This window comes from Calypte anna, chromosome 23, assembly GCF_003957555.1.
Source record: "Calypte anna isolate BGI_N300 chromosome 23, bCalAnn1_v1.p, whole genome shotgun sequence".
Classification (NCBI taxonomy): Eukaryota; Metazoa; Chordata; class Aves; order Apodiformes; family Trochilidae; genus Calypte; species Calypte anna.
Window position 1 is genome coordinate 2,726,905 of NC_044268.1, and position 26,131 is coordinate 2,753,035.

The 26,131-nt window shown below is 48.8% G+C and overlaps 4 protein-coding genes across 7 annotated transcripts; 3 read left to right on the forward strand and 1 right to left on the reverse strand.

Annotated features, from left to right (window-relative positions):
- On the forward strand, positions 1-8,813 carry GNL2 (G protein nucleolar 2). 2 transcript variants are annotated; one of them, XM_008492865.2, is made up of 16 exons: positions 1-219; positions 299-383; positions 512-606; positions 1,063-1,202; positions 2,127-2,311; positions 2,614-2,680; positions 3,931-4,089; positions 4,639-4,752; positions 5,258-5,386; positions 5,670-5,774; positions 5,886-6,044; positions 6,194-6,301; positions 6,446-6,879; positions 7,485-7,564; positions 8,233-8,327; positions 8,631-8,813. In XM_008492865.2, exons 1-16 carry the CDS (start codon positions 156-158, stop codon positions 8,778-8,780), a joined length of 2,169 nt encoding a protein of 722 aa, XP_008491087.1. In that variant the 5' UTR covers positions 1-155; the 3' UTR covers positions 8,781-8,813. The 2 variants fall into 2 exon arrangements, with proteins under 2 accessions (XP_008491087.1, XP_030320362.1); XM_030464502.1 differs by lacking the exon at positions 4,639-4,752.
- A 594-nt stretch (positions 8,814-9,407) lies between these two features.
- DNALI1 (dynein axonemal light intermediate chain 1) lies at positions 9,408-13,170 on the reverse strand. The gene is given in 6 exon segments (XM_030464503.1): positions 9,408-9,549; positions 10,885-11,049; positions 11,821-11,999; positions 12,689-12,858; positions 12,938-13,083; positions 13,085-13,170. Coding segments are annotated over 6 exon segments (810 nt in total). The 5' UTR covers positions 13,169-13,170; the 3' UTR covers positions 9,408-9,483.
- A 128-nt stretch (positions 13,171-13,298) lies between these two features.
- On the forward strand, positions 13,299-16,664 carry SNIP1 (Smad nuclear interacting protein 1). The gene is made up of 4 exons (XM_030464540.1): positions 13,299-13,459; positions 13,558-13,654; positions 14,086-14,675; positions 15,234-16,664. Exons 1-4 carry the CDS (start codon positions 13,299-13,301, stop codon positions 15,496-15,498), a joined length of 1,113 nt encoding a protein of 370 aa, XP_030320400.1. The 3' UTR covers positions 15,499-16,664.
- A 481-nt stretch (positions 16,665-17,145) lies between these two features.
- MEAF6 (MYST/Esa1 associated factor 6) lies at positions 17,146-24,455 on the forward strand. Of its 3 annotated transcripts, XR_003988509.1 has the most exons (8): positions 17,146-17,282; positions 17,408-17,523; positions 17,701-17,788; positions 18,399-18,444; positions 19,058-19,250; positions 22,441-22,498; positions 23,134-23,167; positions 23,648-23,684. XR_003988509.1 is itself a non-coding variant. In XM_030464425.1 (7 exons), exons 1-7 carry the CDS (start codon positions 17,187-17,189, stop codon positions 23,654-23,656), a joined length of 582 nt encoding a protein of 193 aa, XP_030320285.1. In that variant the 5' UTR covers positions 17,146-17,186; the 3' UTR covers positions 23,657-23,736. The 3 variants fall into 3 exon arrangements, 2 of the variants coding, with proteins under 2 accessions (XP_030320285.1, XP_030320287.1); XM_030464425.1 differs by lacking the exon at positions 22,441-22,498 and having other exon boundaries at positions 23,648-23,736; XM_030464427.1 differs by lacking the exons at positions 22,441-22,498; positions 23,134-23,167 and having other exon boundaries at positions 23,648-24,455.
- The last annotated feature ends 1,676 nt before the right edge of the window (positions 24,456-26,131 follow it).

Below are 26,131 nucleotides of genomic sequence, written 5' to 3' on the forward strand. Positions count from 1 at the left end.
GGAATAACTTCTGCCACTGTTTCCTGCCCGGTACCGCGCGTCTCCGTGCGGCCCTCCCGGTTCCAGCGGTCCCGTTCCTCGCGGAGCAGCCCCGAGTCCTTCCCCCGTCCCATCCCATCCCGTCCCATCCCATCCCGTCCCATCCCGTCGTCGCCATGGTGAAGCCGCGCTACAAGGGCCGTAGCACCATCAATCCCTCCCGCGCCAGCACCAACCCCGGTACGGGGGGGGGGGATGGACCGAACCGGGCCGAACCGACCCGGGAATGCCTTGCCCTGACCTTGTTTTGTCTCCACAGATCGCGTCGGGGGCGCGGGAGGTAACAACATGCGGGACCGAGCCACCATCCGCCGCCTCAACATGTACCGGCAGAAGGAGCGGAGGTGAGCGGGACACAGCCCCGGGACTGCGGTTGCAGCTGCGGGGGGATGTGTGACACCCCCACACACACCCCGGGGGTCCCGACTGCCCTCATGCAGTCTCCTGCTGTCATTTTTAATTTTCCACGCAGAAACAAACACGGCAAAGTGATAAAGCCCCTGCAGTATCAATCCACGGTGGCACCGGGGACAGTTGCGAGAGTGGAACCCAATATTAAGTGGTTTGGTGAGGGGTTTTTTGGGGGGTTTTTTTGACTTTGAGACTCGGAAAGATTAAATCCTTGGGGGGTGCTGTGTGCCCTGGTGGTGATTGTGTCTGTCACGAGTGTGGCCCCAGTGCTGGGGGGAGGGACACAGACACTGCAGACATGGGGGGAACCCTCTGGGTGCTCCTCTGCTTGGGGTGGTTGTGGCTGCTGCTGGGTTTGGCCCTTCTGGACTGATGTTGTAGCCCATGTGTGTGGGATGCCCTAGGGATACTTTTAACATTTTCTTTAAGTGGAGGGGAAGAAAGGGATTGGCTCATTTGTGCTCACTTGGGGGTTGTCTGAAGTAAAACCCTCTGGTTTTCATCTCTGAAACTTTATCTCAGCTGTAGCCCTGCTGCTGGATCTGTAGCCAGGCTCTCTGGGGCAGGTCAGATGAGGAATGCTCAGCTGCAGCACTTACTTTTGACACGTAGGCAATACCCGTGTGATCAAGCAATCATCCCTGCAGAAATTCCAGGAAGAGATGGAAACGGTGATGAAGGATCCGTACCGGGTGGTGATGAAGCAGAGGAAGTTGCCCATGTCCCTCTTCCATGATCGGATCAAACCCCACGTCAGTGCCCTCCCGGGGGGGTGTGGGGGGTGGGAGATCCCCCTTCCCTTTCTCCCCCCTCCCTGACCTATGCTGTTTGGAGTGGGGGTGGAATAGCTGTGCCCTCGTTAGCAGAGTTTTTACTTATTAAAAAATCCCTCAAACCCCCCCCAGGGTCTGCGTGCCAGCTCAGGGTGACCGTGGCCACTTGCCACCTTCTGACAGCTTGTGTGACAGAGGGATCTTTTCTGGGGAGTCTGCAGACACTCTGTGTGATGAATGTGAACCCAAATCTGTCCTTTTTGTCTTGAGTCGGAAGTTGTTGTGCGTGCAGCCTTCATTTCCAGTACATCAAGTTTTACTTATTAACATTTTTTCTTCCATGACATCTGAACTATTGTTTTGGCCCCTCGCTAGGAATTTCTTCACATGGAAGCTTTCCAGGTTCATGTCATAAAAATGTAGCTTAAATTAAGGAAAAAGTTACAAGAAACTAAAATGTCTGCTACAAAAACAAATTGTTTCTTTCAGCAGTGAGTTGTTTGCCATTCCAGGAAAAGTTGGCATTCATTACAGGCTTGAAAAACCTATAGTTTTGATTGTAATTATCCTTGACAGAACTCTGCGAATTTGGCGAGATTTATGCACTTGTTAGAAAAATAAGAAATGATCAAAGATAGCAGCTGAATTTTCATCATTGGAGCTTTAATTACATTTGACATCACCTATGGTGAGAGAACCGAAACAGAGTTCTTTGGCAAGTGCAGTGTACTTCGGTGCTTATTAAATATCCACTCAAGTTTCTCAAAGATGAAGGTGGGGACCTCAGACATGGTCAGGGAAGTGCCCCAGTCGCTCAGGGTTGTGCTGATCCAAGGTCTCGTCATTCTGCGTGTCACCAGAGTGGAAAAAAACCAGTGTTTTACCAACCTCTTTTTTCCTCAGACCTCCAGAGTTCACATTCTTGACACGGAAACATTTGAAACAACGTTTGGCCCCAAATCACAGAGGAAAAGACCCAATCTGTCTGCCAGTGACGTGCAGGCTCTGGTGGAGAATGCTGAGGCCTCCTCAGGAGCTTATGACCAGGGCAAGGACCGAGACCTGGTGACAGAGGACACTGGGGTCAGGTGAGAGAAAGGGGAGGTTGCTCATGGGTTGCGTTTTGCTTTGTAGCTAAAATGGGCAGAAGGGAATCTGCCTGCTCAGAAGCTTTGTTTCTGACTGGTGGGCAGATGGGAATCTCTGAGCGTGTCTGTGGGTTGTTTTTTTTTTGCAAACTGGTTGGTAGAAGGTGGAGGGTGGGGAGGGGGCTGAATCCTGTCTGTCTCTTGGGCCTTCTCTGTGTTGCCTGTAAATGGCTTGATGGCTTTAGAGGACACAACACTGAGACCCTCTTGTTGTGGTTGCTGATGTCTCTTATCTCTTCCAGGGATGAAGCACGGGAGGATATCTATAAGAAAGGACAGTCCAAAAGGATCTGGGGTGAGCTCTACAAGGTAAGAAGTGCTTTTGATTTGCAGCAGTCATCTCTGCTGGCCATGACAGAGTCCATTGCTTCAGCACAGCACTGGGAATCCTATACAGCACTTGAAAAGCTCCAGAAGCCATGTGTTGTTTGTTAGGGAAATTTTGATGCGATTGAATATGCTGTAAAGTTTCTTAGAAAGGTTAAGGCAGTGACTTTGCTCATGCAGAGATGTCCAGAGTTTGTCATTCCCTTGCCTGCTGTCCTGGCAGCCTGGTGGAGCTGGCTGACTTGAAGCCTTTTCCTGGGACAGACACAGCAGATGGATGGGCACAGGAGAAACCAGCTGTAGAGGAGAGCAGGGATTGATTTCCAAATCTCTGCCTGACTGAGCTGGATTCCTGAGCTCTTTTCCCACTGGAATTAAGCATCCTTAAAGGATGCAGAGAGGGCTTGGCAGAAGGAGGGTATCAGCTCCTCCTAGATTCCTGGGGCTTCACCACAAATAAAACTGTTGGAGGCCTCTGAGTTTCTTGAGGCTAAAACCATCTGGCATGTTGACAGCATCATCTTTGGAGGGCTCTGACCTTGACTGCTAGAGGGACAGAGACTGAGAATGAATTAGGGCTGTAAGAGCAGTTTGTGTGCTCTTGGGGACTGTTAGGTGTGAAATTGCTTGACTTTTTGCTCTAAATTTCCAAGTGTGGCTTAAAACCTTCCCATTTAGATCTAAAAGCACTGGGAACCATAGAGCAAAACAGATTTCAGTAGGACACTGCCAAAAATGCAGGAAATAGCTGTGAAACAAATTCACTTGGCTTGAAGTAAGCCATAAATGACAGCTCCCTGCTGTAGATGCCTAGTGGACTAACAGCAGGTTCCTGCTTGGTTGTGTGTTTCATATTGATCCAGTAAACATGCTTTATATCCTGATCCCTTATGAAATGGCAGAATTGAATTGCTGCAGAATGGATGGTGAACATTATTTTTGTCTACTGAAACAATTATTTTCCATTTTTGGGAGCAGTATTTTCTTTCCCAAGTGCTACAAGCATCTTCCTGGTGCCTAGGAACAGGTATCAGCTCTTCAGCAGGGGATTTGGGGGAAGAGGGAGGGGAGGGTCAGGGGGTTTGAGCTTCACTGGTCTGGAGAGGTTGTTCATGAAGGCTACAAGGTTTTTAAGTTATGCAGCTTAGCAAATCACCAGTTTTCATTTTGGAGCTATAGATAGATGTCTTGCTTCTATAGTAAAATCTTTTCTTTCTGTCTTGTTTTTTCAGGTGATAGACTCCTCAGATGTTGTTGTGCAAGTTCTTGATGCCAGGGATCCCATGGGCACTCGCTCCCCTCATGTGGAATCTTACCTGAAAAAGGAGAAGCACTGGAAACATCTCATTTTTGTCCTGAACAAATGTGATCTTGTTCCTACCTGGGCTACGGTGAGCACACAGCCCTGCCTGCTATTTCTTAGGTTTCCTTTGTTCCTTTTGTAGCCTTTATTTCTCTTGCTGGCCTCAAAGGGCGTAATGGAACTGGGTCAATGGGAGCTCTCTGCTTGCCTGCTATAAAAGTAACAATTACAACGTAAATCTCTCCAAGATTGCCCGGGTTGAGCAACACTCGCCAGCCACAAATTCTCTACTTCCTCTGTCTGGATTTAACAGTTCAGCTGATGTCTCCAGGGTGTGCTAAATGTTAGCCCGCTTAAGATCCGTATCCACCACAGCTGGTTTGCTTTATATTGCTAAACTAATTAGCTGTAGCTAGCAGTGAAGGCGTTTTTGGGAAATTGTTTGTCTTTTATAAAAACAATACTCATTGCTTTCAGCTATTGGGGTAGTGAAATGCTTCAAAGGTTCTTCCATAGCAGTTTTTGGAGGCGTTTGTGACCCCAGTGGAGATACTGTGTACTTGTGCTCACAAGCAGATGGTTTCCCCACCTCTGTGGCTCAGGATGCCCCCCAACCTTCTCATGTTTCCCTCTTCAGAAGCGCTGGGTTGCTGTCCTCTCTCAGGAGTATCCAACACTTGCTTTCCATGCCAGCCTCACCAACCCTTTTGGCAAAGGTGCTTTCATCCAGCTTTTAAGGCAGTTTGGAAAGGTACAGAACAATTCGGGCCATTCATGGAGTTTGGGGGTTGGGGATGTTCAGTGTGGGGTCTTGATTTTGTCAGCATTTGGGGTTCAGTGCAGTTCCCTGTGGCTGTTGTCAGCAAATAACTCCAGCAATAAAGCTCCCTTCTTTGTAGGGAAAATGGAAAAATACTGTCTTAGATATGTCAGGCTGAGGAGATCCAGAAAGAGTGGGTTTGACCATCAGCCTCTGGCCAGGGTTTTTTGTAGAGTGTGTATCCCATTGGCACTTCTTTGTAGTTGCTTGAGTTCTTGACTTAAATGGTTTCTAAATGGGACATTCACAAGTGATGGGAGAGCAGCCAGGAATGCAAGAGGTTCCCATCTTGCTTTTGGGGTAGCAAATATTTCCTCCAGTGGTTTGAGTTTTTGGGTGGCAAGTTGTTTGTACCCTTCTACCTTTCTCCTGATAGGAAGGAGCCAAAATTCTGTCTTTCTCTGGGGTGCTCAAACAATGTGCTGTCTCTCAACAGTTACATTCTGACAAGAAACAGATCAGTGTGGGTTTCATTGGCTACCCCAACGTTGGCAAAAGCTCCATCATCAATACTTTACGGTCTAAGAAGGTCTGCAGCGTGGCACCTATTGCAGGTGAAACAAAGGTAGGAGGAGATCCCTACATTATGGGTGTCATTTGGGCTGTAGTTTCTCCTGGTTGTAGTTTCCTCACCTTCATCACATCAGCAGCTTGGTGTGAGGCTGTAGGGAGGGTGTCTGTGGGTACAGAAGGAGCAAGGATGCTCCTGCAAACCTGACAAGTTGTATTCTGCTCCTGTGTGTTGATACCAAATCCCTGAGGTGATTCCTGTGTGTGGAACCATGGATTTACAAGCAGAGCAGCAGCTGTGTGTCAGGAGGTGACGTGGGGCTGTGGGTCTCTTGCAGGTGTGGCAGTACATCACCCTGATGAGGAGGATTTTCCTCATTGACTGCCCAGGTGTTGTTTATCCATCTGGAGACACAGAAACAGACATTGTGCTGAAGGGAGTGGTAATGTATCTGCACCTTGTGCTGGAGAGCCTTGGCTGTTGTGGCAGTGATGGGCTCCAAGAAATAAGTGCACACATTCCAAAGGGTTGGTGTTCTACTGGTTGTTTTCAGGTTCAAGTTGAGAAGATAAAGAGCCCTGAGGATCATATTGGTGCTGTGCTGGAAAGAGCCAAACCAGAGTACATCAGAAAGACGTACAAGATTGATGCCTGGAATGATACAGAAGACTTTCTGGAGAAACTTGCTGCTAGGACTGGGAAACTGCTAAAGGTGTGACCACTTTCTGTGTTTCTAGGCTGGAAGAGCACATGGCTCTTACTGAGCATGGGAAATAGGGATGTTTCTGTTGCTTACAAGTAGTAGCAGGAAGGTGGTGTGCCCTGCAGACATGGGCATGAGCTGTGCCTGGGCTCTTTCAGGGTGGTGAGCCTGATACACAAACTGTGAGCAAGATGGTTCTCAATGACTGGCAGAGAGGCAGAATTCCATTCTTTGTGAAGCCACCAAATGCAGAGCCAGGTCCCCAGGTAAGAATATGATCCCTGTGCCTCCTGACTTATTATTCACATTTCCTACTGATATTCAGTGTTGGTTTTAAGAGATAAAAATGGAAATTACTCTCAGAGATGGTGGGATTGACTTTATGGATAATATCTCTATTTTTTTTATAGCCTCCTGTGTCTGAAGTACCTATGACATCAAGCCAAGATGCTAATGAGGAGAAAATCTCTGAGTCAGTAGCAGCAAGTGTGGAGCCAGCAGGAGAGGAGAATAATGCAGACACTGAAATTAAGCAACTCATGTCACACGTTCGCCAGAACTTTGGGAGGATTAATGTGGCACCTGAGTTCTCAGAAGAAGATCTGGTTCCTGTGGATGTGCCAGGCTTTGAGACAGATGAAGATTCCTCTGGAGAGGAGGAGCAGGAAGAGGAGGGAGAGGAGGAATGCAGGCAACAACAAGATGCAGGGGAGGAGGAGTCGCAGGTGGTAGCACCAGGTGCCAAGGAAAGCTCTAAGGCAGTTCTTAAAGCTTTGGAGGACAAGATTGCAAAATACAAGAAATTTCTGGATAAAGCCAGAGCCAAGAGATTCTCAGCAATAAGGTACCTGGGTCTGTTCAGTGAGCCAGATACTTGGCAGGGGAAAAAGGTTAATGTGGTTCTGCTGTAGTGGCACTCCATTCATGACTTGCCTGACTTGTGCCACACACAAGTTGCCACTAGTTCAGCCATAAATATTTGAATCTTGGCTAAGCAGCAGTTTGTTTTGCAAAGATTATTCCAAGAAGTCCTGTTTGCCATCATAGTTTAAAATGTTCTACCTTTCTGAAAGCTGCCTGTTCACTTACCAGTGAGAAATCTGTTGAACCCAACACCTCCTTGATGCAGTTTTCTTTCTTGAGCAGTACAAGTGCTAATGCCTTACCTGGATGTGCCAGCTGGGTCTTGTGTGTATGGGAGTGTCCTAGCTCATAGAGCAGGCCCAGCTCCAGGTTCCAGCTTTGTGAGGACCAGGATTTCAAGATTGTTCTATTTTGTCCCTTTGCACAGTGCACAAGCTCAGCACTGCAGACAAGATCACTGCAGTATGGTTTTTAGGTGCAAAGGCTGTGGCTCTGCTGCTGCTGGGCTACTGTGATCTCCTGGAGCCTTATCTCAGATGGTTGGGTTTAGGTTATGACATTCTTTTTCTGTTTGGTCTTTTGTAGAATCCCTAAGCAGCTAACTGAAAAAGTGTTTGCAAAATCCATGCAGAAGGCTGAAGAACCCAAAGAAACTGATAATGAAGGTAAAACAACTTTCTTAACCTGTTTGGAAATTCTATAAGCTGGAGAAGAGAGGCAGTTAGGGTTAGAAGCATTCATTAGCTCCTGGTTGAAAGTTTTTTTTAATTTTTTTCCCCCTAAAGTTACTTAAATCTTTCCCTGGCTAATGTGAGGGCTGCTTGGTGGCCTTGCTGCAGCCCCCATGTACAGCACCTATCTGCAGGGTAAGATCTGTCCCTCCACTAGCCAGTAAAAGTGAAGACAAATGTTCTGTTTCCAAAAGATTGGTGCTCTGGGCAGATTTCAGCCTGAGCAGCTTCCTCTCCATGTGGCAGAAGGGGTTTGAAGGGGTTTGTGCCATTATAAAAGCACAGGAGATTGCTTTTACTGTGGTGGCTTCCAGAGCCTGAGACTTCAGCTTCCATTAAAAGCCAGATCATGTGGGAGAGCCCTATTCTGACAAGACTTGACATTTTCCTGGATTTTTGTGGGGCTTTAAGCAATCAGCTTCTCCAGGGCAGCACTTAGGGTAACTGAGTGAGGAACGTGCATGTTGTTTTGGTAGAAGCAATGAAAATAATGAGCAAAAGAATGCTTTGCTGAGGTAAATGGAATGGTGACCCCAGTCTGAAGTTCTGCAAACAGATGGGTGCTCAGGGAGGTGCCCAAGGGTGTGGTCTCTTGTTTGCAGGCAGCACAGAGAAGAAAAGAAAAAGGAAAGCAGAAGAGGAAGATGATGATGACCAAATGGGTGAACAGCCTGGCAAGAAACTTACATCCAAAGAAGTAAGTGTGGTTTCTTGTCATGAATGAGCATGGGTTTTTTAGACACAGATCACACACTCTCACTTAAGAGCTTTGGTGGGAAGAAGAGAGCCCAGGGAGTGGTGCTGGGGCAGAGGGAACGTGAAGACGGGGTCAACAGGATTCCATGACAATGTCCATAGATTCACATCACCAATGGTTTGTTTGAAACTATTTATTTTACTAAAGATATGGAATGCCAAGTGGAGGACATCTGAAAGAATGCAAACAAATTGAGGCTCTGGACACTATGGATTTGCTAATGTGCTTTGTGTTTCTTTGCAGAGAAGACGAGCAGAGAGGCAGCAGCGCTCCAAGAAAGTTGGAGTCCGGTATTATGAAACTCACAACGTGAAAAATAAGAATAAGAACAAGAAAAAAACTGGCTTGGAGGGACAAAGATCAAAGCATAAAAAATACAAACATAAGCAATAAGTTTTTATTCTATTAAATTTTACATAAAACAGCTCTAGTATGCAGTGGCTTTTTTAATATAAAACTTGCAGATCCCATTCAAAGCCCATTTTGACTGCTCTGTGTTGTTCCCAGGAGTAGCATCTCACTCTTTGTTTCTGCATCATCTGAAAGTTCTTTATGCAACTGGAGATGATGGTATTTCCACATCCCCATCTAAGGCCCTCAAACACTGCACTGGCAAAGCATATCCTGAAGTGCTACTTGGCGTTGGCACTTGCGTTGGTTTTTGGTTTTTTTTTTCTGGAAACCAGCTCAATGGAGATTTTCATAGGACTTCAGTGAATTGATTTCCCCATGTCTGCTTGCTATCTATAACCCACCAATGCCACATGTCCCTCACAAGTCAAGATTACATTTGCTCCCACTGAGAAGTGCTGGGGATGGTATTGTACCCCTTTGTTCCATGAGCAATCACCACTGGCACATCAGTTACTGCTCCAGGTTCTCACCAGGGATTTTGGGGTACACACCACCACTTTTCACCCCCCCAACCTCCTGTCCATGAATTATCTGCAGTTTGCTCCTTAATGCATTGTTTGAATTTTCTACATTTTTAAAGTAGTATTAATTACAGAGATGCTTCCGTGTAAAAATGTTTATTAGTTTATTGCTTTGAAGGTCATCTAGCATGTTACCAAGAGGCAAGTCCCAGACAGGTTCACTATTCAAGGAGCTGAATGCATTGAAAGAGCATGCAGAAATTAATGAAGCTGTTGAGTTTCAGCTCCTCAAGAGAACAAGACAGAAATAATACAATTACACTGCCTGTAGTTACCGGTAAGGGAAAATTCAAGATTGTTTTATGTAGACAAATCTTTGTCACTAATTGCTTCTTGCTCTGACAGCTCTTCTGAGCACCGTCTGGAGGCCAACAAAAAATAAATCTACTTATTTTGTGCAGTGATGCTTTCAAGTTGATCCTGAAAAACAAATGAGTAAGTCAAATTAGATTCAAGCGAAGAAATCAGCCCACATTGCTGCAAAGTGATAAATTGTCTGCTAGATATTCAAAGCAAAGAGCAGAGAGATGCTGCAATACTTCAAGAGCTGGAGCTTTTTTTCCCTAGCTATCCCATTCCTTCCTACATGTTTTATAAATTATCTTTTCATTCTTGGCTTACACAGTTGTTGGATTCTGAGAAGAGCTGGCCTTGGCTCCATACAATGAAAGGCTTGTAATGTAAAGCACTGAGGAGGAAATTAAATAAAAGCTGTTGAAACAGTGGTCTGAATTCTCTGATTTCAGGCTGGACTATGTTAGTAAAATTAAATATTTGGCTCTTTAACGTTTGGAACACAAACTCTGACTCTGGGACAAGAAGAGCTGGGAACAGCAAGTTTCTCAGTTACTGAGACAGCTTGATGCCCAATTAGCAGATTGATCAGGGAGCTTGTAGTGCACAGAGCTTCCAGCACTCTCAGCCTCTTCCTAGAGCTGCTGTCAAAATAAACTGCATCTGCAATGTGTGCACAGCTGTCTGAGAGCTCTGCCTTACACAAGAAACATGGATTCGGTGGCAAGACACATTTACTCTGACAGTTACTCCATTTTGTGCCCTAAAACATTTCAAGATGGCCTGAAAGAAAGAAATGGTTTAGAAAGCAGGAACTGGAGCATCAGGGAAGATGAGGAGTGCAGCTCGGTGTAAAGGAAATGGTTTTTGCTCTAGTCAGACACATTTGATGTTTATGGTAACATTTTTTATTTACTGAGAAGTGTTTGGTGTTTTGGTTTGGTTTTGTTGTTTGGTTTTTTTTTTCCTTCCAAAATCAAAGTAATGAGCAGGAGCTCTGTTTTCACTAAAGCAGCATGCACAAAATTCCTCCTGTAATTGTGTAGTCCCTGCTGCAGAAGTTCACAATTGTTCTTAATTAGTGACACAAGGGTAAATAGTGTGCCTTGTGACTAGAGAGACAACTTCTCTGGCCAACAGCAAAGAAACAAAACATCTTGAGTTGCCTTTACCAGGAGAAAGGTGCTTTATATCTTTGTAACTACAAAATGAGATTTACCACCACTCTTTGAAATAACTTTTAAAACTTTTTTTCTTTTTTTACTAACCTTCAGCTGATGATTCATTTGTCTCAGGAACTGAACCTCTTCATCGTGTTTCTTCTCTTCTACCTGTCGTCTCTCATTTTCACGTTTTTCAATATCCTCACACCTAGCTTTCTCTTCACTCACTTGTCTCTCCAGCTCCTGCTTTTCCTCTTCTAGCTCTGCAATCTTGGAAGGAATTCGGATCTCTCAAGTTTTGCTTGTTAATAACCAATTCCCAGTTAAGATGGGACAAAGCCATAAAGTGTTCCAGATACAATGTTACTCATGAAGCACAATCAAGTGCTCGTGTATTTTAATGACTTCTGCTGCCATCCAGTGGCAACAGAGGTAACTGATAGCACATAAAGTTTTGTACACAGTGTCCTTAGAATCATAGAATGGGCTGGGTTGGAAGGGACCTCAGAGATCATCAAGTCCAACCCTTGATCCACTCCCCCCGTGGTTCCCAGCCCATGGCACTCAGTGCCACATCCAGGCTCTTTTGAAATATCTCCAGACACGGAGAATCCACTACTTCCCTGGGCAGCCCATTCCAATGCCTGATCACCCTCTCCAGAAAGAAATTCTTTCTCATCTCCAACCTAAACCTCCCCTGGCACAACTTGAGACCCTGCCCTCTTGTCTTGCTGAGAGTTGCCTGGGAAAAGAGCCCAACCCCCCCCTGGCTCCAACCTCCTTTCAGGGAGTTGGAGAGAGTGATGAGGTCTCCCCTGAGCCTCCTCTTCTCCAGCCTCAACACCCCCAGCTCCCTCAGCCTCTCCTCACAGGATCTGTGCTCCAGTCCCTTCACCAGCCCAGTTGCCTCCTTTGGACCTGCTCCAGCACCTCAATCTCCTTCCTGAGCTGAGGAGCCCAGAACTGGACACAGGACTCGAGGTGTGCTTGTTCTATCTAAAGGGCAGAAAGCTACCCTAGGGTGTTAATAGCCCAACTCACCCTTTTTTCCAAGTCAGATTTGCCTTGCTCAGCTTGCAGTGCCTTCCTCATGCCGAACGCGATGCTGCTCTCATAGAGGGTCTGGTAAGCTGCAATTGTCAGCTGGATCTCATCCCTGACCCGGAGCAGCAGCAGTCCCCGCTCTGCACAGTTAATTGTAACCTCACGGATCAGTTCATCTGGGGAGGGAGGGTACAGAAACCTCATCAGAGCAGCTGCTGAAGCTTGGTCTGGGGCTGGGAACACACAGGGTGCAGAGCTGCTCGTGTCTCACCCAGCTGCTGCAACACAGATTTACTTAGAGTCATATTTATGATTTTTTGTTACTTTACACCTGTTGTACCAGGTGTGAGCAAATAGAAGTGGAGTGGTGGTACAGAAGGTGGTGACAACACTGACAACATCCACTCAAGATGTGACAGCAAACACCTAAATATCTGGGATGTTCTTTTGCTGTTACCAGGAGCCCCCATGAGGGTTGTGCTCAAACCAGGGGCCATGCCCAGCATCTGGGACACCAACCCCATCCCACCAGAGTGTGGCTGAGTGCTCAGCAGTGACATGGTGCTTTAGGTGACAATTAATTGTTGAGGTGAGGTACAGCTGAGGGATTTTGAAGCTTCTTTGCATCTCCTAGTCTGTAGATAGCAGTGTACACGTGTCTGTATGGTTTGTCTTTGCAGTGCCAGCTTTGTGCCCAGTGGGCACTGCACAGGACTGGGTGTCAGGGTCACCGGTACCAGGGGTTGGACCTGGTGGCTCCGGCAGGCGTTTGGGTCCCCTGGGCTGTTCCCTGGCCCGATGGGTGCTATGGGCCGGGGGAAGGAGGAGGCGAGGGACCAGGGAAGGGCCGTCTGTAGGCACTGACCGAAGCACTGTGTGTACAGCTCCCGGCGCACCGGGCAGAGGCCGGTCTCCCGTGCCTGCCGCCGCTGCAGCCGCAGGTCCAGCTCCTCCTGCAGGTGCACCACGTCCTGCCGGGTGCTGGGCACGCTCGACACCTCCTGCACCCATCGCAAGTTCTCCTCCTCCCACTCCCTGCCACGACAAGCACGGGGGTTACCGGCCGGGCCGGACCGAACGCTGCCCGGCACCGGGGGGGTCCGGCTCCGCTCACCGCGGCGGCAGGATGGCGTTGAGCAGCTCCTGGGGCTGGGCCGGCGGGGTGTCCTTCAGCGGGCGGGCCTGCGGAGAGAGCAGAGCGGGCTCGGTGGGAGCGCCCCGCGGACCCCAGACCCCCCCCTCGGCCCGTTCCCCCCCGGCTCACCCCCGGGGGGGGCTCCTCCTGGCGGCGGCTGACGAGCACCGGCGGGTTGTACCGCAGCAGCGTGTCGGCCGGCGGGATCATGGCGGCCGCGTCCTTGGTTGCTATGGCGACCGAGCCGGCCGCAGCGTCCGGCGGAAGCGCTTCCGGGTGGAGGGGAAGGGGGGGCCCGGGACGGAAGCGTCGTGCGGGCACTTCCCGTGGCGGCGGCGCCATGGAGGCGGCGGGGGAGCGGCGGAGGCGGCGGCGGGAGGCGGCGGTGAAGGCCGAGCGGGGCAGCCCCCGCCGCTCCGCATCTCGCTCGGCGCGGGGCAGTCAATCACCGCCGGCCCCCGAGGAGCGGCGGGGCCCGGGCAGCCGCGGCCGGAGCAGCAGGTAAAGGCGGGCGCGGGCCCGCACTGCACCGCCCGACCGGGCCCCGCCGCTCACCCCCCTCTTCCCCTTCTTCTCTTTTTCCCCTCCTTGTTTTCAAGATCGCCCAAGAGGAAGAGCAAGGCCGGGCGGAGGAGCCGCTCCCCGCGGGGCCGGAGGAGCCGCAGCCCCCACCACGCCGGGGTGAAGGTGAAGCAGGTAAACGGAGCCTGTGGCGGCAGCCGGGACCGGGACCGCCCGCACAGGGGTTACCGGGCGATGGCTCCTCACCGGCGGACACTTATGCTGGGGCTGGTCCTGTGCCCTGGTGGGAGAAGGGACCTGGGTGGCGAAACGGCCCGTGCTGTCGTGTCCCCCCCGGGTTTTGTCACCCCCGTGTGTGACCCCGGCCTTCACCGGGCTGTCCCTGGGAATGTCCGGTGTCCAGAGCAGGGTCTTGATGTTGTTTTAATCACTGCAAATTGTAGGGACATAAAAAGTTAAGTTTCTCTCACTTCATGTCTGGCCTGCACGCAACACTTCCACGTGTGTGTTTTTTGTCTGTTGGATTTTCCTTAAAAGCTGAGGCAGATTTGTTGCTGGTTTGGTCTCGTTCTACACACATCACCCAAAGCTGTTCCTTGTTCCAGGAACGAGAGGATCACTGTCGTAGAGGAAACGAGGAGCGAAAGCAGAGACATCCATCAGAACAAGAGCACAGGAGGGAGAGAAGCGGTGACAGAGACAGACACAGAGACCACTCGGACAGGAGGAAGAATCCCAGTGACAGGGCTGGAGCCCGGGGCCACGAGCGGGAGAGGGAAGCTCAGAACCTCCGTGAGCAGCAAGCAGAGAGGGAGTTTTATAACGAGAGAAGACGAGAGCATCGCCAGAACGCCGAGAGCAGCGGTGCCGAGCAGAACCCAGAACTCAGGCAAGCCGATAACAAACCTAAAGATAAAGCTGCTGCCAACAAAGAGAAGCCGAGCTTTGAACTGTCAGGTGCGCTGCTGGAGGACACCAACACCTTCAGGGGGGTTGTGATTAAGTACAGCGAGCCCCCCGAGGCGCGGATCCCCAAGAAGCGCTGGCGCCTCTACCCCTTCAAGAACGACGAGTTCCTGCCGGTGATGTACATCCACAGGCAGAGTGCTTACCTCCTGGGGCGGCACCGCCGCATCGCTGACATCCCTATCGATCACCCCTCCTGCTCCAAGCAGCACGCTGTCTTCCAGTACCGGTGAGTGCCTGCTGGGGGAGCCGGGCTGTTCCCGCAGCTCCGGAAGAAATAAACCGGACAAAAAAACCCAAACACGCGGAGGTACGGGCTTGTTTTCAGCGTGGTAGAGAGAGAGAGAGGTGAAATTTATGTTTGTCTGCTGTTGTCCCAGTAGTAATTCCTCACATTTAACCATATGCAGCTGTTCTGAGCACAGAACCTTGTGTGGCTGAGAGGGGATGAACCAGCGGGTGTAACCCGCAGGAAAAGTGTTTTGGGTAGAGGTGTCACTCAGCTGGTTTCCCACTGATTCCCTGGGGCAGTGGGGTTGCTGCTGATGGAGAGGAAGGTGCTTTTTTGGGGGAGCAGCCACCTGTTGTGCTGTGGGAATGACAGTATTGGATCATGGGGAGGGCATGCAGCCTGTCAGTCTGCCCCGCTTGATGCTGTTTCTCTGCTTCTCCTCACTCCCGTTCTGATTTTTGCAGGGGTGCTGATGGGCCCCCCAGGCTGCCTCCTCTGGGGCAGGTTTTGTGTCTCCCTGTTCTGTGGTTGAAGGGCTGGTGTTTGTTCTTGCAGGCTGGTGGAGTACACCCGTGCAGATGGGACGGTTGGCCGAAGGGTGAGACCCTACATCATCGACCTGGGCTCCGGGAACGGAACCTTCCTCAACAACCAGCGCATCGAGCCCCAGCGCTACTACGAACTGAAGGAGAAGGATGTGCTGAAGTTTGGGTTCAGCAGCAGGGAGTATGTCCTTCTCCACGAATCCTCAGATAAATCTGAGGCCAACACAAAGGACGATGACGATGAGGAGGAGAAGGAGGAAGAGTCTGACAGTTAACGGATGAGGAGGAAGTCGAGGAGGGATGGGGGGGGGAGGAGAGAAATTCCGTGCAGTTGACCAGGAGTTGGGGTGTAAAACGTGGGAGTGTCACAGCACTGATGCCTCTTACTGCCTTAAAGTCCTTTTTCTGTTGCTGATCTGTTCTCATAGTTTATGTTGGGGTACTTCATGGATTACTCATCTTTGATATGTACCAGGCAATGCAGCTGTTTCCCTGACACACACTTTTTTCCCCCAGCAAGTAAAGGATGTGAAAGCTCTGATGATAGAACTACTCGGTGCTGGAAGACTGGCATATCTATAATTATTTTTATTAACTGTTTTGTCGTGGCCCTTTGAAAATGCTACATAACTGAAATACTAGTCAGAAAGTGACCTGATGCATTTGGCAACACCTCTGGTTTGGCAGGGTTTCACATTCCTTTGTGTGGTGGGGGTTCTGAGCTGGAGGTTTGACAGGCAGGAGTGCTGCCCAGACCCCTTGGTACCAGGAGGGTTTGGGAAGGTCCTTTGCCTCGTGCTGACTTCCAGGGACAGGCATTTTGCTGGAACACACGACCTGAAAATTAAAAGTAATTTGAAATGGAAGTAAAGCTCTCCCTGGGGTTTGAGGTGACGATGCTGGAACTGCTGAGTTTCCTGTTCCCAGCCCTGTTTACTGAATAACTCCTGCTTGATTTTCTTTGTATTACCTGAGTACTTTTTATGTCTTGACATGTGTTAACCAGACTTTGCACTATTTAAGTTGTTGGGGTTTTTTATAAAAAGTTAAAACAAGTCCTTTTGTTTAAAATAGTCATCTCCCCTATAAAAGAAAACAATGCTTTAGCAAGAGAAAAAGCAATTCCCCTCGCTGAAAGTACTCTCATCTTGTGTATTTTTTGGTGTTTTCTCCCCATTGTTTGTTTTCTGGTGTAAGAAATGTGTATTTTCCACCCTGTTTTCTACCTGGGGATGTTTGTCCTCTGGTGACAATCCCTGCTGTGCACATACACTGTGTATCCAGGTGTTGGGTGTTGTATACACGGGACAGAACATCTGTGATGTAAATACAGGGCACAGCTGGAGGTTTTCAGAGAGGCAGAATGAGTTTTGGCTGGGAGGTTCTCCTTTATATATACTCTAGGGGTTTTTAAATAAAGAATTTGTAAATTTAGCCCTAATTCCTTTTAGTTCTATTTTTCGAGTGTCTCTTTTTTTTTTCCCTTTATGTTCCTCTAAATGGATGAACTTTCAGGGTGTTTCCCTACCAAGGACACGGAATAAATTAAAAGATATAAAGGTGCAGGACGGGAGCACCTGGGGGGGGATGCGGGACCCGGGACCGGACTCCCTGAGACCCCCCCGGGACCGGAGTCAGAGGAGCGGGAGAGGCCCCGCAGCACCCCGGCGGGTCTGGCCCGGTCCGGTGCGATGTCCCACCTGGTACCGGGGAAGCACCGGTGGGGACCCGCACAGCCGAACCGAGACCGCGGGGTCTGGTGCCGGTGCAGCGGGAGCGGGCAGGGCGGGCGGTTCCGAGATGCGCGGTTCGGGATGGGCGGTTCTAGGATAGGCGGTTCTCGGACGGACGGTTCCGGGATGGGCGGTCCCGGTCCCGGCGCTGCCCCCTCCGGCGCCTCCTGGCAGCGCAGCCGCGGTCCTGGCTCCGCTCGCCGCGCAGGCCCCGCGCAGGCCCCGGCGCCATGGCCGCGCTGCACGCCAAGGCGGGGGGTCCCCCGCAGATCCCCGACACCCGCCGGGAGCTCGCCGAGCTGGTGAAACGCAAGCAGGAACTGGCGGTGAGCGACGGGACCGGGACCGGGACTGGGACTGCGGTTGGGGCCGGGCGGGTGGAGGGGGCCGGGGCCTTGGGGAGGGCGCGGGGCCGGGCCGGGCCGCTCTGCTCCATGCGCTGTGCCCGCAGGAGACTTTGGCCAACCTGGAGCGGCAGATCTACGCCTTCGAGGGCAGCTACCTGGAGGACACCCAGATGTACGGGAACATCATCCGCGGCTGGGACCGCTACCTCACCAACCAGAAGTGAGTCCCGCCCACCCCTGCCCCAGTCCCTTCCCCAGTCCCTGCCCCAGTACCTTTCCCAATCCTTTTCCTATCTCTTATCCCATCCCCTGCCCCATCCCTTGCCCCATCCCTTATCCTGTCCCCTGCCCCGTCCCCCTGCCCCGTGCCCTACAATCTTCTTTCTCTCTGTTTCAGGAACTCCAACAGCAAAAACGATCGGAGGAACCGCAAGTTCAAGGAGGCTGAGAGACTCTTCAGCAAGTCCTCAGTCACCTCGGCAGCGGTGAGTGCTGTGACAGGTCCTGGGGGCTTGGTGGACATTCCTGTCCCTCAGCCTCCCCTCATCCCTGTCCCTCAGCCTCCCACCATCCCTGTCCCTGAAAGTCTCCTCATCCCTGTCCTTGAGCCTCTCCCCATCCCTTTCCCTGACCCTGTCCCCATCCCTTTCCCTGACCCTCTCCCCATCCCTTTCCTTGAACCTCTCCCCATCCCTTTCCCTGACCCTCTCTCCATCCCTGTCCCCCGGCACTCTCAGTGCAGCAGGTCCCATGGTGGTTGCCCAGGCTTCTGTAGGAGCAGTTTTCTGTTTAGGTTCCAATACCTGCCCTACCTCTCCTGACCCAACCATCTTCATCCCACATCATGGCGTCTTTTCCCAGTGCCCAGAGAGGTGACAAGGAGTCACAGCCACTCATGCCATGCTTGTCACTGCCCTCCTTGTCTGTATCATTTTGCTCCTACCTCCCATCTGCTGCACCAGGCTGCTCCTAGGTCACAGCCTCTTTCAGGCAAAGGCCTGATGTGTCTCTCTGGGCTGATCTTTTAGGATTTTGACCACTTGAATGGTGGGAAGTGAATTCCTGCCTTCATTAACATTCCCTTTGGTTTTCCAGGCAGTCAGTGCATTAGCTGGAGTTCAGGACCAGCTCATTGAGAAGCGTAAGTCACTTCTTCATTTCTCTCTGAATTTAAGGAGAGAGCTGCACTGCTCCCCATGATCCAGCTTTGTCTGTGTTGTCTGGATCCCTGCTCTGCTCTCTCCTCCTCAGCAGTGCTCCCAGTCCAGAGACCTGGGGCTGCCTTTTGGCAGGGTCCTGAACACTCCAGCACAGCCTCAAGCTGCAGAGTGGCACTGTGAGAATCAAGGAAAGTTGAGCTTCCTTTCTCAAGTCAACTTCTGGGGTCAGCAAGGGCTTTTTGTGTTTAAAACCTATTTAAATTGATTTTGTGCTCTTTGGAGAAAGAGTCTAGAAGAGCTGAAGTTTGTGTTTGTGTCTGGCAGTCATCTGCAAGTGACATGGGGAGGACCCACCATACATTCAGGATTCTTAAAAATGTTTTTGTGATCAGTTACCAAATCAGATGTGATTCACTCACTGAGGAGGTAGCTTGTCGTTCTTATTTCTCAGGTTCTCTTGTTTACTTCCTGGTGCCCCAAGGCTCAACGTGTCCCTGCTGCCCGCTGTGCTGCTGCTGGGGGTTGTGTCTTCCACACAGGGACAGCCTGGGGACTTGAGGTGACCTCTGTGCTTGTCTCCTTGTCATGCTGTAGGGGAGCCAGGCAGTGGCACAGAAAGTGACACTTCTCCAGACTTCCACAATCAGGAGAATGAGCCCAGCCAGGAGGATGCCGAGGAGCTGGATGGGTCTGTGCAGGGGGTGAAACCCCAAAAAGCTGCTTCCTCTACTTCTTCTGGGAGCCACCACAGCAGCCACAAAAAAAGAAAGAACAAAAATCGACACAGGTTAGTGGTGCCTGCAGCCTCCTGCCCTGCCTGCTGGGTGATGAAGTGCTTGTTTGATTTCCTTTATGATGTGCAAGTGACTTGTTTGAATAACGAGCAGCTCAGGTCATTTGTTGTGGTAATTTCTCTGTTTTTTAGCTGCACACATCCTGTAGTGTTCCCTGGGACCCTATTGACCCTGTGGTGTCAAGGAGGGGGAGGCATGAACAGTGAAACAGGGGCTGGCTCTGCTGGGGTACAGCTGTACTTTTCACCTGGCCTTTAGCCTCTCCTGTCTGCCCCAGAGGATGAAGCTCTCTTCCTTCCCAGATTGCAGTCCTGGCCTCCTGTGCCTGCTTCTTGGTTTCTGCAGAACCAGTGAAGATAGGAGTGTCAGTGCTTTCTTTAGAGGAGGAGGGTGAAAAATCAAACTGGAATGTTTTGGGGGTTGTGGACACTCTACACCAAGATTTGAGTCCTTTCAGCAATTATGCCCCAAACTGACTCTGTTGATTGTGGCATTGAAGAGTTGCTTTGTCAGGTTCATCTCCAAGGGTTTGCTATGAAATTGATGCAAATCAGTGTGAAAACTCTCCTGAACTCTTCATGGCTGAATGGAGGTGACCAGTTCTCCCACTCAGGTGTGATGCTGCATGGTAGGCTGGTGGCTCTGAGATCTGAAATAGCCTCCTGTCGTGCAGCTCCTGTCTCCCTGTGTCCCTCAGCACAATCCCAGGGGTCTTGGAGGAGTGGGACAGTGTGTTGGGAAGTTGGACCCTCGGGGGAAAAAAATACTTGGAAATCCAAGTGCTCAGAAAGAGGAGGCACTGCAGAGCTGCTCTGCTCTGGAAGTGGCTGCTAGAACTGGTGCCTAAAGATTACTGGGAGTAAAGGAGCTGTTGGAAAGGAAGCCCTTGTGCTGTCTCTGAATGTGCTGGCCTTGTATGGATGGGTGTTCCTCTTGAAGGCACCTGGCCATACAATTGCAAGAGAAACATTTTAAAGAAAAACAGTAAATATTTGCAAAGGTTGCTGGGGGAAGGTTGGTTTGGGAGAGATGGAGGTAGGTAGTGCTTGAGAAACGTGTCATTGCTTTTTCTCCTTCGTTAGGCTTCGAGTCATTAGGGTGTCTTTAATTCTGAGATCAGAATTTTCTTCCTACTTAATGGGGCAAGCGTCCTGACAGACTGATGTCACTTTAGTTCCTCCTGAGCTGGGAATCCAAAGCAGTTCCAACCTCCTTTTGCCTGTAGAGACAATTGGGAAGAGGTTCAGGAGTAACACAGGAAACGACGACTGTGAACAACAAGTTCAGAGAAACAATCTGTAAAACTGAAGTGCACCTTCAGAAAATTGCTGTTTTGTACAAACTATAAAATATTTTGCTAAGCATTTCCAGGGGCAGCAAAGCAGGGCCCTGCAGCTGCTGGGGGGTGCAATACAAATGCTGTAAATAATGTAAAATTCTTTTGCTCCATTGCCTAACCCACACTTGAGCGACAGGAGTTAGGAAGAAACTGCCCCACCACGGGCTGTGTGCTTGGGGGTTTCTGCTGCTTTCCCTCCACTGATCAGCTGGTGCTGGCTACTGCCGGGGACAGAGTGTTGGACATGAGGAGCCCTGGTCTCATCTGGTATGGCAATTCTTATCATCCTTAGAGATACCTCAGACACATCTACAGAAAGGCTTTTGCAGCTAGGAACTGACTTTTTTTTTTTTTTTTGTGATGCTTAGCATGGTCAGATAGATAATCCAAATAAGAAGAGTTTGTTTGGAATAAAAATACAGTTTCAATGCAAATGTCATTGCTGACTATCCCCTGAATTTTGGCAGAAAGTAGCAAACCATTTTCAAGTATATTTAAGTTAAGCCAACAGCAAACCAGCCCCAGTCTACCTGAAAGCACAGCTAGGTGCTGATACAGGCTCTGCAGCCCAGAGTGCTTTTGGAGGAGCCCTGTGTGTCTGTTTCTTGAGTCTCATGGAATGAAAAAGAGAAAAATAAAAATAGAAAATGAAAAAGAGATAAATAAACCCCAACACTGGTGTTTTCTCTGAAGCTCTTCCATTTGCCAGAATATGTTTGAGTTCTGCTTACCTGTTCCTGAAGAACTGGGAGGTGTTGGGAACAAGCACCCTGAGGGCTCAGGGACTCCAATGGATTTTCTGCTTCATGTGCCACTGGGAGCAGTGGGGAAGGATGGATCCAGACTGAGCAGAACTGGGGTGGGCAGGGAGCTAAACTTCCAGCAGTTAAAAGCAGGGAAACTTGGAGAGTCTGTACCAAGCTCATCTGCTGTTCTCTGTGAGACCACAGGAAGGCCAAGAGAGAATTTTTCTATGCCCAGCAATTCCAGGAGAAAACAATTCTGTTTCTTCATAGAAATCCAGTGCTGAAAAGCTGCTGGGTTAGAGCTGATTTGATGCTCAGGGTGTTGCTTTGGGGCAGAGCTGTTTCTCCAGACAGTCTGCACTGTGTGAGTGCTGAGGCCACGGGTGGGATGTCCCCAACCTGTCCTTAGCTGTGCCCACTGACTGTGTTCTCTTTTTAGCTGTCTGAAGGGAGTGAGTGTGAGAGGCTGTGTGTCTGTGTCTGCCTTGTCAGAATATTCAGTTACCACGTTGGCCACTTGGTTCTGTGTCATCTTCACCCCTGCCTGAACGAGTTTTGCTTTGCTGTGCCCATCTAGAGAAAGCTGCTGCTCTCTGACCACTCACCCCTTTGGTTTTGCAAGCCAGTCAGTTTGCCTGTGAGTGTGCATCTCACCTGTCTGATGCTTCCTTCTCCAGCACCTAAAATACCCTCTGTAAAACCACTCTGCCTCTGTTCTAACACCTTTTTTTTTTCCCAGAAATCCAATTGGGGAGGGGGTCTCTGGATTGCCCAATCTGGAGTGCTTTTTGTGCCCAATTCTCTTTAAGATACTTTAAGAACTTGATGACATTTGACCACTGGCTTTATTATTTTTTTTATTTTATTTTATAGTAATCTCGCTAGGGTGGCTAATCAACTAATTGATTTAATTCATTAGTATATTAATTTCTATTGCTTTCTTCCTTTCAAATGCTGCCCCTCAGCCCGTCTGGCATGTTTGATTATGACTTTGAGTAAGTTTGACTTGAATTAGTACTTGTGCTGTGTTGTTAGTGTGTAGACACCAATGTGCCTTTTGAGACCTTTCTAACCCATAGTTTATCTGTTTAATTGTAGGTATGTATATTAGGTTAGGCTGGGAAGTTTTTTTTAAAAACAGAAAAGCGTGATGGAGGTAACATTTTATTTAATAACTTCAGCAAAATTAAATTAACTTCACTCTTCTTTACCTTTCTATTTCATTTTTTAAATAGATAAACTTTTTAACTTAAAAAAACCATAGTTTAAAAACTGATTCTTCTGGCTTTGCTTCTTAAGGAGATTAGCACAGACTTGGATATTTCCTTTTGGAAAATGTAATGAACTCAGTACCTTTGACTCATATAATCCCTGTCACCTTAAACTCCTATCTCTATTCCAAGTGAATAACCAGTACCACTATGTCTGAATAATTACCTGTGGCATAGTTACACAGCTAACAAATTAACATAGAGCATGCTTATTTAACCTTATTTCTTTATGCTGCATAACTTCCCTGTGATTTGAATTATGAACCTTTATTTACTCTTTTTTTTGAGTGGACAGAATATGCATTTTGTCAAATAATAGAGTCCACTCTCCCATCTCCTTGCTGCTCTCTTGCCCAGTAATATTGGGACAGTGATTTGGCTCAGCCGAATTGAGAATGTGGATTGAATTAACCAAATAGTCTTTGTTGTAGCCTGTGCCATATGCAGTAGCTGGTTCTTTGGACTGGAGTCTTGGTTTAATGTATTGAAATAGACATTTCTCTTATCTTTCCAACCACAGGATTGATCTCAAGTTAAACAAAAAGCCAAGAGCCGTAAGTATCAGTGCTCTGTCCTTGTTTTCATTGCTCATCAGTAGACTTGAGTGGCTGACTAACCTTAGAAAGCCTCCCTCTGCTGTAATTTAAGATCATATTTTCATGGTTTAGGAATATCATGGTACAAAATAAGCATTGTCTTGTGGATTTCACAGTACATAAGCCCAGGTAGGGTTGTTATGGAGCTAGGTCACAGTTAAGTCCTGTGCATTTCCTCTGGAAAAAGCTGTTTGGTGTCCTATTATCTTGTCATGATCCGGAACATTAAAAGCATCTGGTTGATTTTATGCATTCTTGAACTAAAGTTCTGAAGGGTCCTTTCTTTTGAGTGTTCAGGTACGAGAAAAAAAAAAAAAATCTCTTTTCTGTTTTGCCTGCAACTCAGGGTATGTAGAAATGGGAGAAGACTGAGAATCCCAGATCTGCAAATGGAACTGGATGCAGAAGGGTCTTAATGTGCCTTTCCTTTCTCTGCAGGACTACTAGACTCATCAGTGCTGATGCTTCTGGGATTTAGGTCTGCAAGAATCCCCACTGGGACAAATGGGAGTCGACTGAGTGAGCAGGAGAGCAGCTCTCTGCCCAAGAGGCTGCAGATGGGAGTAGCTCACTCTAAAGAACTTAGATGGGGGGACAACATCTTGGACCATGTACTTTGCAACGTTTTGAAATCACCTGAGTTGCAGGAAGACTAAGGTGGTGTAGTATTAGTAGTAGTAGTCTTGAAGTCCTGACTCTTCTGTGCTTCCACCTCAGTCAGGAACTTCCTAAAATTGGCTGATTTTGCTGCTGCCACCCCTGTCACCTGGAAACTCATGGGGAAGTCTTTCTTTTTGCCACTGGAACTGGGCTATGATTCAATCTGTCCCATCCATGTTGTAAGACTTAAATTACTTTTGTTGCTGATACCTAGCTTTGTAGTTTCACTTTTGTTTTGTTTGGGTTTTTTGGTTTCATTGTTTTTTTTGTTTGTTTTTTAAACCAAAGTGTATAGTTAACAAAACGACTTTTGGTTGGTTTCTCTGTTTCAGTCCATGTAGAGTGGCACCTTCTTTGGTTTGTGGAACAGCTCATTTTGCTTTTGCTCAAGTGGAGAAGGAGGTGGTTAACCCTTTCATTTTGAACACCATCCCCTAAAATGTAGGCAGTGCTTTTAGGTGCAGGGAAGGCTGGAGCTCAAAGCAATCTTGCTCTTTGCTATCTTTGAGGTGGGGTGGATTATCTTTTTAATACAAACTTCTGTCATTTGTACATAAACAATAAAAGTTCCATGTTTGTCCCTCTTCTCATGTTTTGTTGAGTTCAGAATTTGGCTTGTTGTCCTTTTTATTCTCCACCTGCTTTCTGAGGACTTGGCTAGAATTCCTCCACCACTGCTTAGGAGCTGTCTTCTTGTCTCATGACCCTCTGGAGGTTTCCTTTCTGCTCGCTTTCCTTGGGAAGGCATTGAAAGGAGATTGCCAGGCACTAATCTCCAGCTGTGTTCAAGTAATCCTACTTCAAGGTAGGACTTGGATGATGGGCAGTTCCTGCTGACACTGGCAGGGTGCCCACAGATAAGGGATGAGCAGGCAGGATTGCCACTGGGAGAGTACACAGAGGGACAAGTGTTGGGTGCTTTTCACAGCAGCCAGGTCAAGATTTCAGTGGTGGTGTTGAAATAGGCTTTGATTTTCTTAAGGCTGCAAATTGCCTTTGTTTCCAGGGCTCTGCTGCACTTCTGCCTGCTCCTGCACTGCTGGGGGGGAGATGCCACCAGCTTGGAACACCTTGGTACAGCCAGGTCTTCTTTGCCATCTGCTCTCTGGGTGTTTTGGCCCTTGTTCAGCTCCCTCCAGCAGCCTTGGTTCTCCCTGGTTCTGCTGCCTGGGTCAGGAACTGGGCCCCAGTGGGTTGGGATGTGACAGCTCAATGGCAGAGCTGCAGGTAATTCTTTGTGTCTAACAAAACCAGCAGGCACTGTTTTAGGATCCAGGCTCTGTAATTTGGCAACAGTTTTTGCACAATCAGATGAGAGCTTTTAAGCCAGTTTTCAACAAATTGGGACCATACAACTCCACAGCCATTGCAAGCATTCTCAGAATCACAAGAAAGAAAAGAGATTTCACTAGGTTCCAGGCAATACTGGAAAATGGATGTGGACAGACATAGACACATCAAATAACCTTAATGGTAATTATTAAGTACATGGAGATACAGGATTCACTGAAAATTAAAATGCCCTGGTTTTTTTTTATAAGTTACAGGGGTTAAATGCAGGGGGTGGGGGGTGGAAATCTAGGAAGCAGTGCAAGTTCCTAACAGCCTTGCTTTCCTATAGTTCTGGGGGGAAAAAAAAGAAAAAAAAAAAAGTTAGCTGATGGGTTTTGATTACTTGGTACAGAAGCAGCTTTTTTGCCACTACAGTTGCTGTTCCAAAGCAAGGTGCCTGAATTCAGAGGGCAGAAATCACCTTTTTGACCTCTAGGAAAGCTCATGTACCTTTTTGGCAGGAACATTACCTGCAGAGGAGCAGCAAAGGGCTCGTGTAGCTTGGAGTCCTGTGTGTACAGGCATTTTTTTTTTTTTTTTTTTTTTTGTGGCAAAGTGTCAATCAGCTCATGTTCTGTGTCATACACATTAGGGGTGCTGTGGGGACAAGGGGACCAGGCAACCTTTCCAGCCTCCAGCAGGGTTTGTCACTAAGGGAAGGGGACAGAGGACAGTGTCTGATGCCAGCAGCCCTGGGGCAGCAGCACCTTGATCAGGGCAGAAAGTGAAATGGCAAATAAATGCTCTGTTCACAGGAATAGGAACCTGGTGCTGCTCATCTCAGCTTTTTCCTCCCAGGTCTGGCTGTGACCCATGGAGAGGGTTGGGATGTGGAGGCAGCCACAGTGTCCCTGGGGGTTCAGCCACTGAGGGCTCTCCCATCACTTTGGGACCATAAGCACTGTCACCTACCTAGGAGAGTGTCATAAA

Excerpts from the sequence above, each read along its gene's own strand:
- GNL2 (XM_008492865.2), top strand. The coding sequence starts at position 156 with ATGGTGAAGCCGCGCTACAAGGGCCGTAGCACCATCAATCCCTCCCGC. Across the intron at positions 1,203-2,126 it reads ATGATCGGATCAAACCCCAC|ACCTCCAGAGTTCACATTCT; the intron begins GTCAGTGCCCTC and ends TTTTTTCCTCAG. Across the intron at positions 4,753-5,257 it reads TTTTAAGGCAGTTTGGAAAG|TTACATTCTGACAAGAAACA; the intron begins GTACAGAACAAT and ends GTCTCTCAACAG.
- SNIP1 (XM_030464540.1), top strand. The coding sequence starts at position 13,299 with ATGGAGGCGGCGGGGGAGCGGCGGAGGCGGCGGCGGGAGGCGGCGGTG. Across the intron at positions 13,460-13,557 it reads AGCCGCGGCCGGAGCAGCAG|ATCGCCCAAGAGGAAGAGCA; the intron begins GTAAAGGCGGGC and ends CTTGTTTTCAAG. Across the intron at positions 14,676-15,233 it reads CACGCTGTCTTCCAGTACCG|GCTGGTGGAGTACACCCGTG; the intron begins GTGAGTGCCTGC and ends TTGTTCTTGCAG.
- MEAF6 (XM_030464425.1), top strand. The coding sequence starts at position 17,187 with ATGGCCGCGCTGCACGCCAAGGCGGGGGGTCCCCCGCAGATCCCCGAC. Across the intron at positions 17,283-17,407 it reads AACGCAAGCAGGAACTGGCG|GAGACTTTGGCCAACCTGGA; the intron begins GTGAGCGACGGG and ends CTGTGCCCGCAG. Across the intron at positions 18,445-19,057 it reads GGACCAGCTCATTGAGAAGC|GGGAGCCAGGCAGTGGCACA; the intron begins GTAAGTCACTTC and ends GTCATGCTGTAG.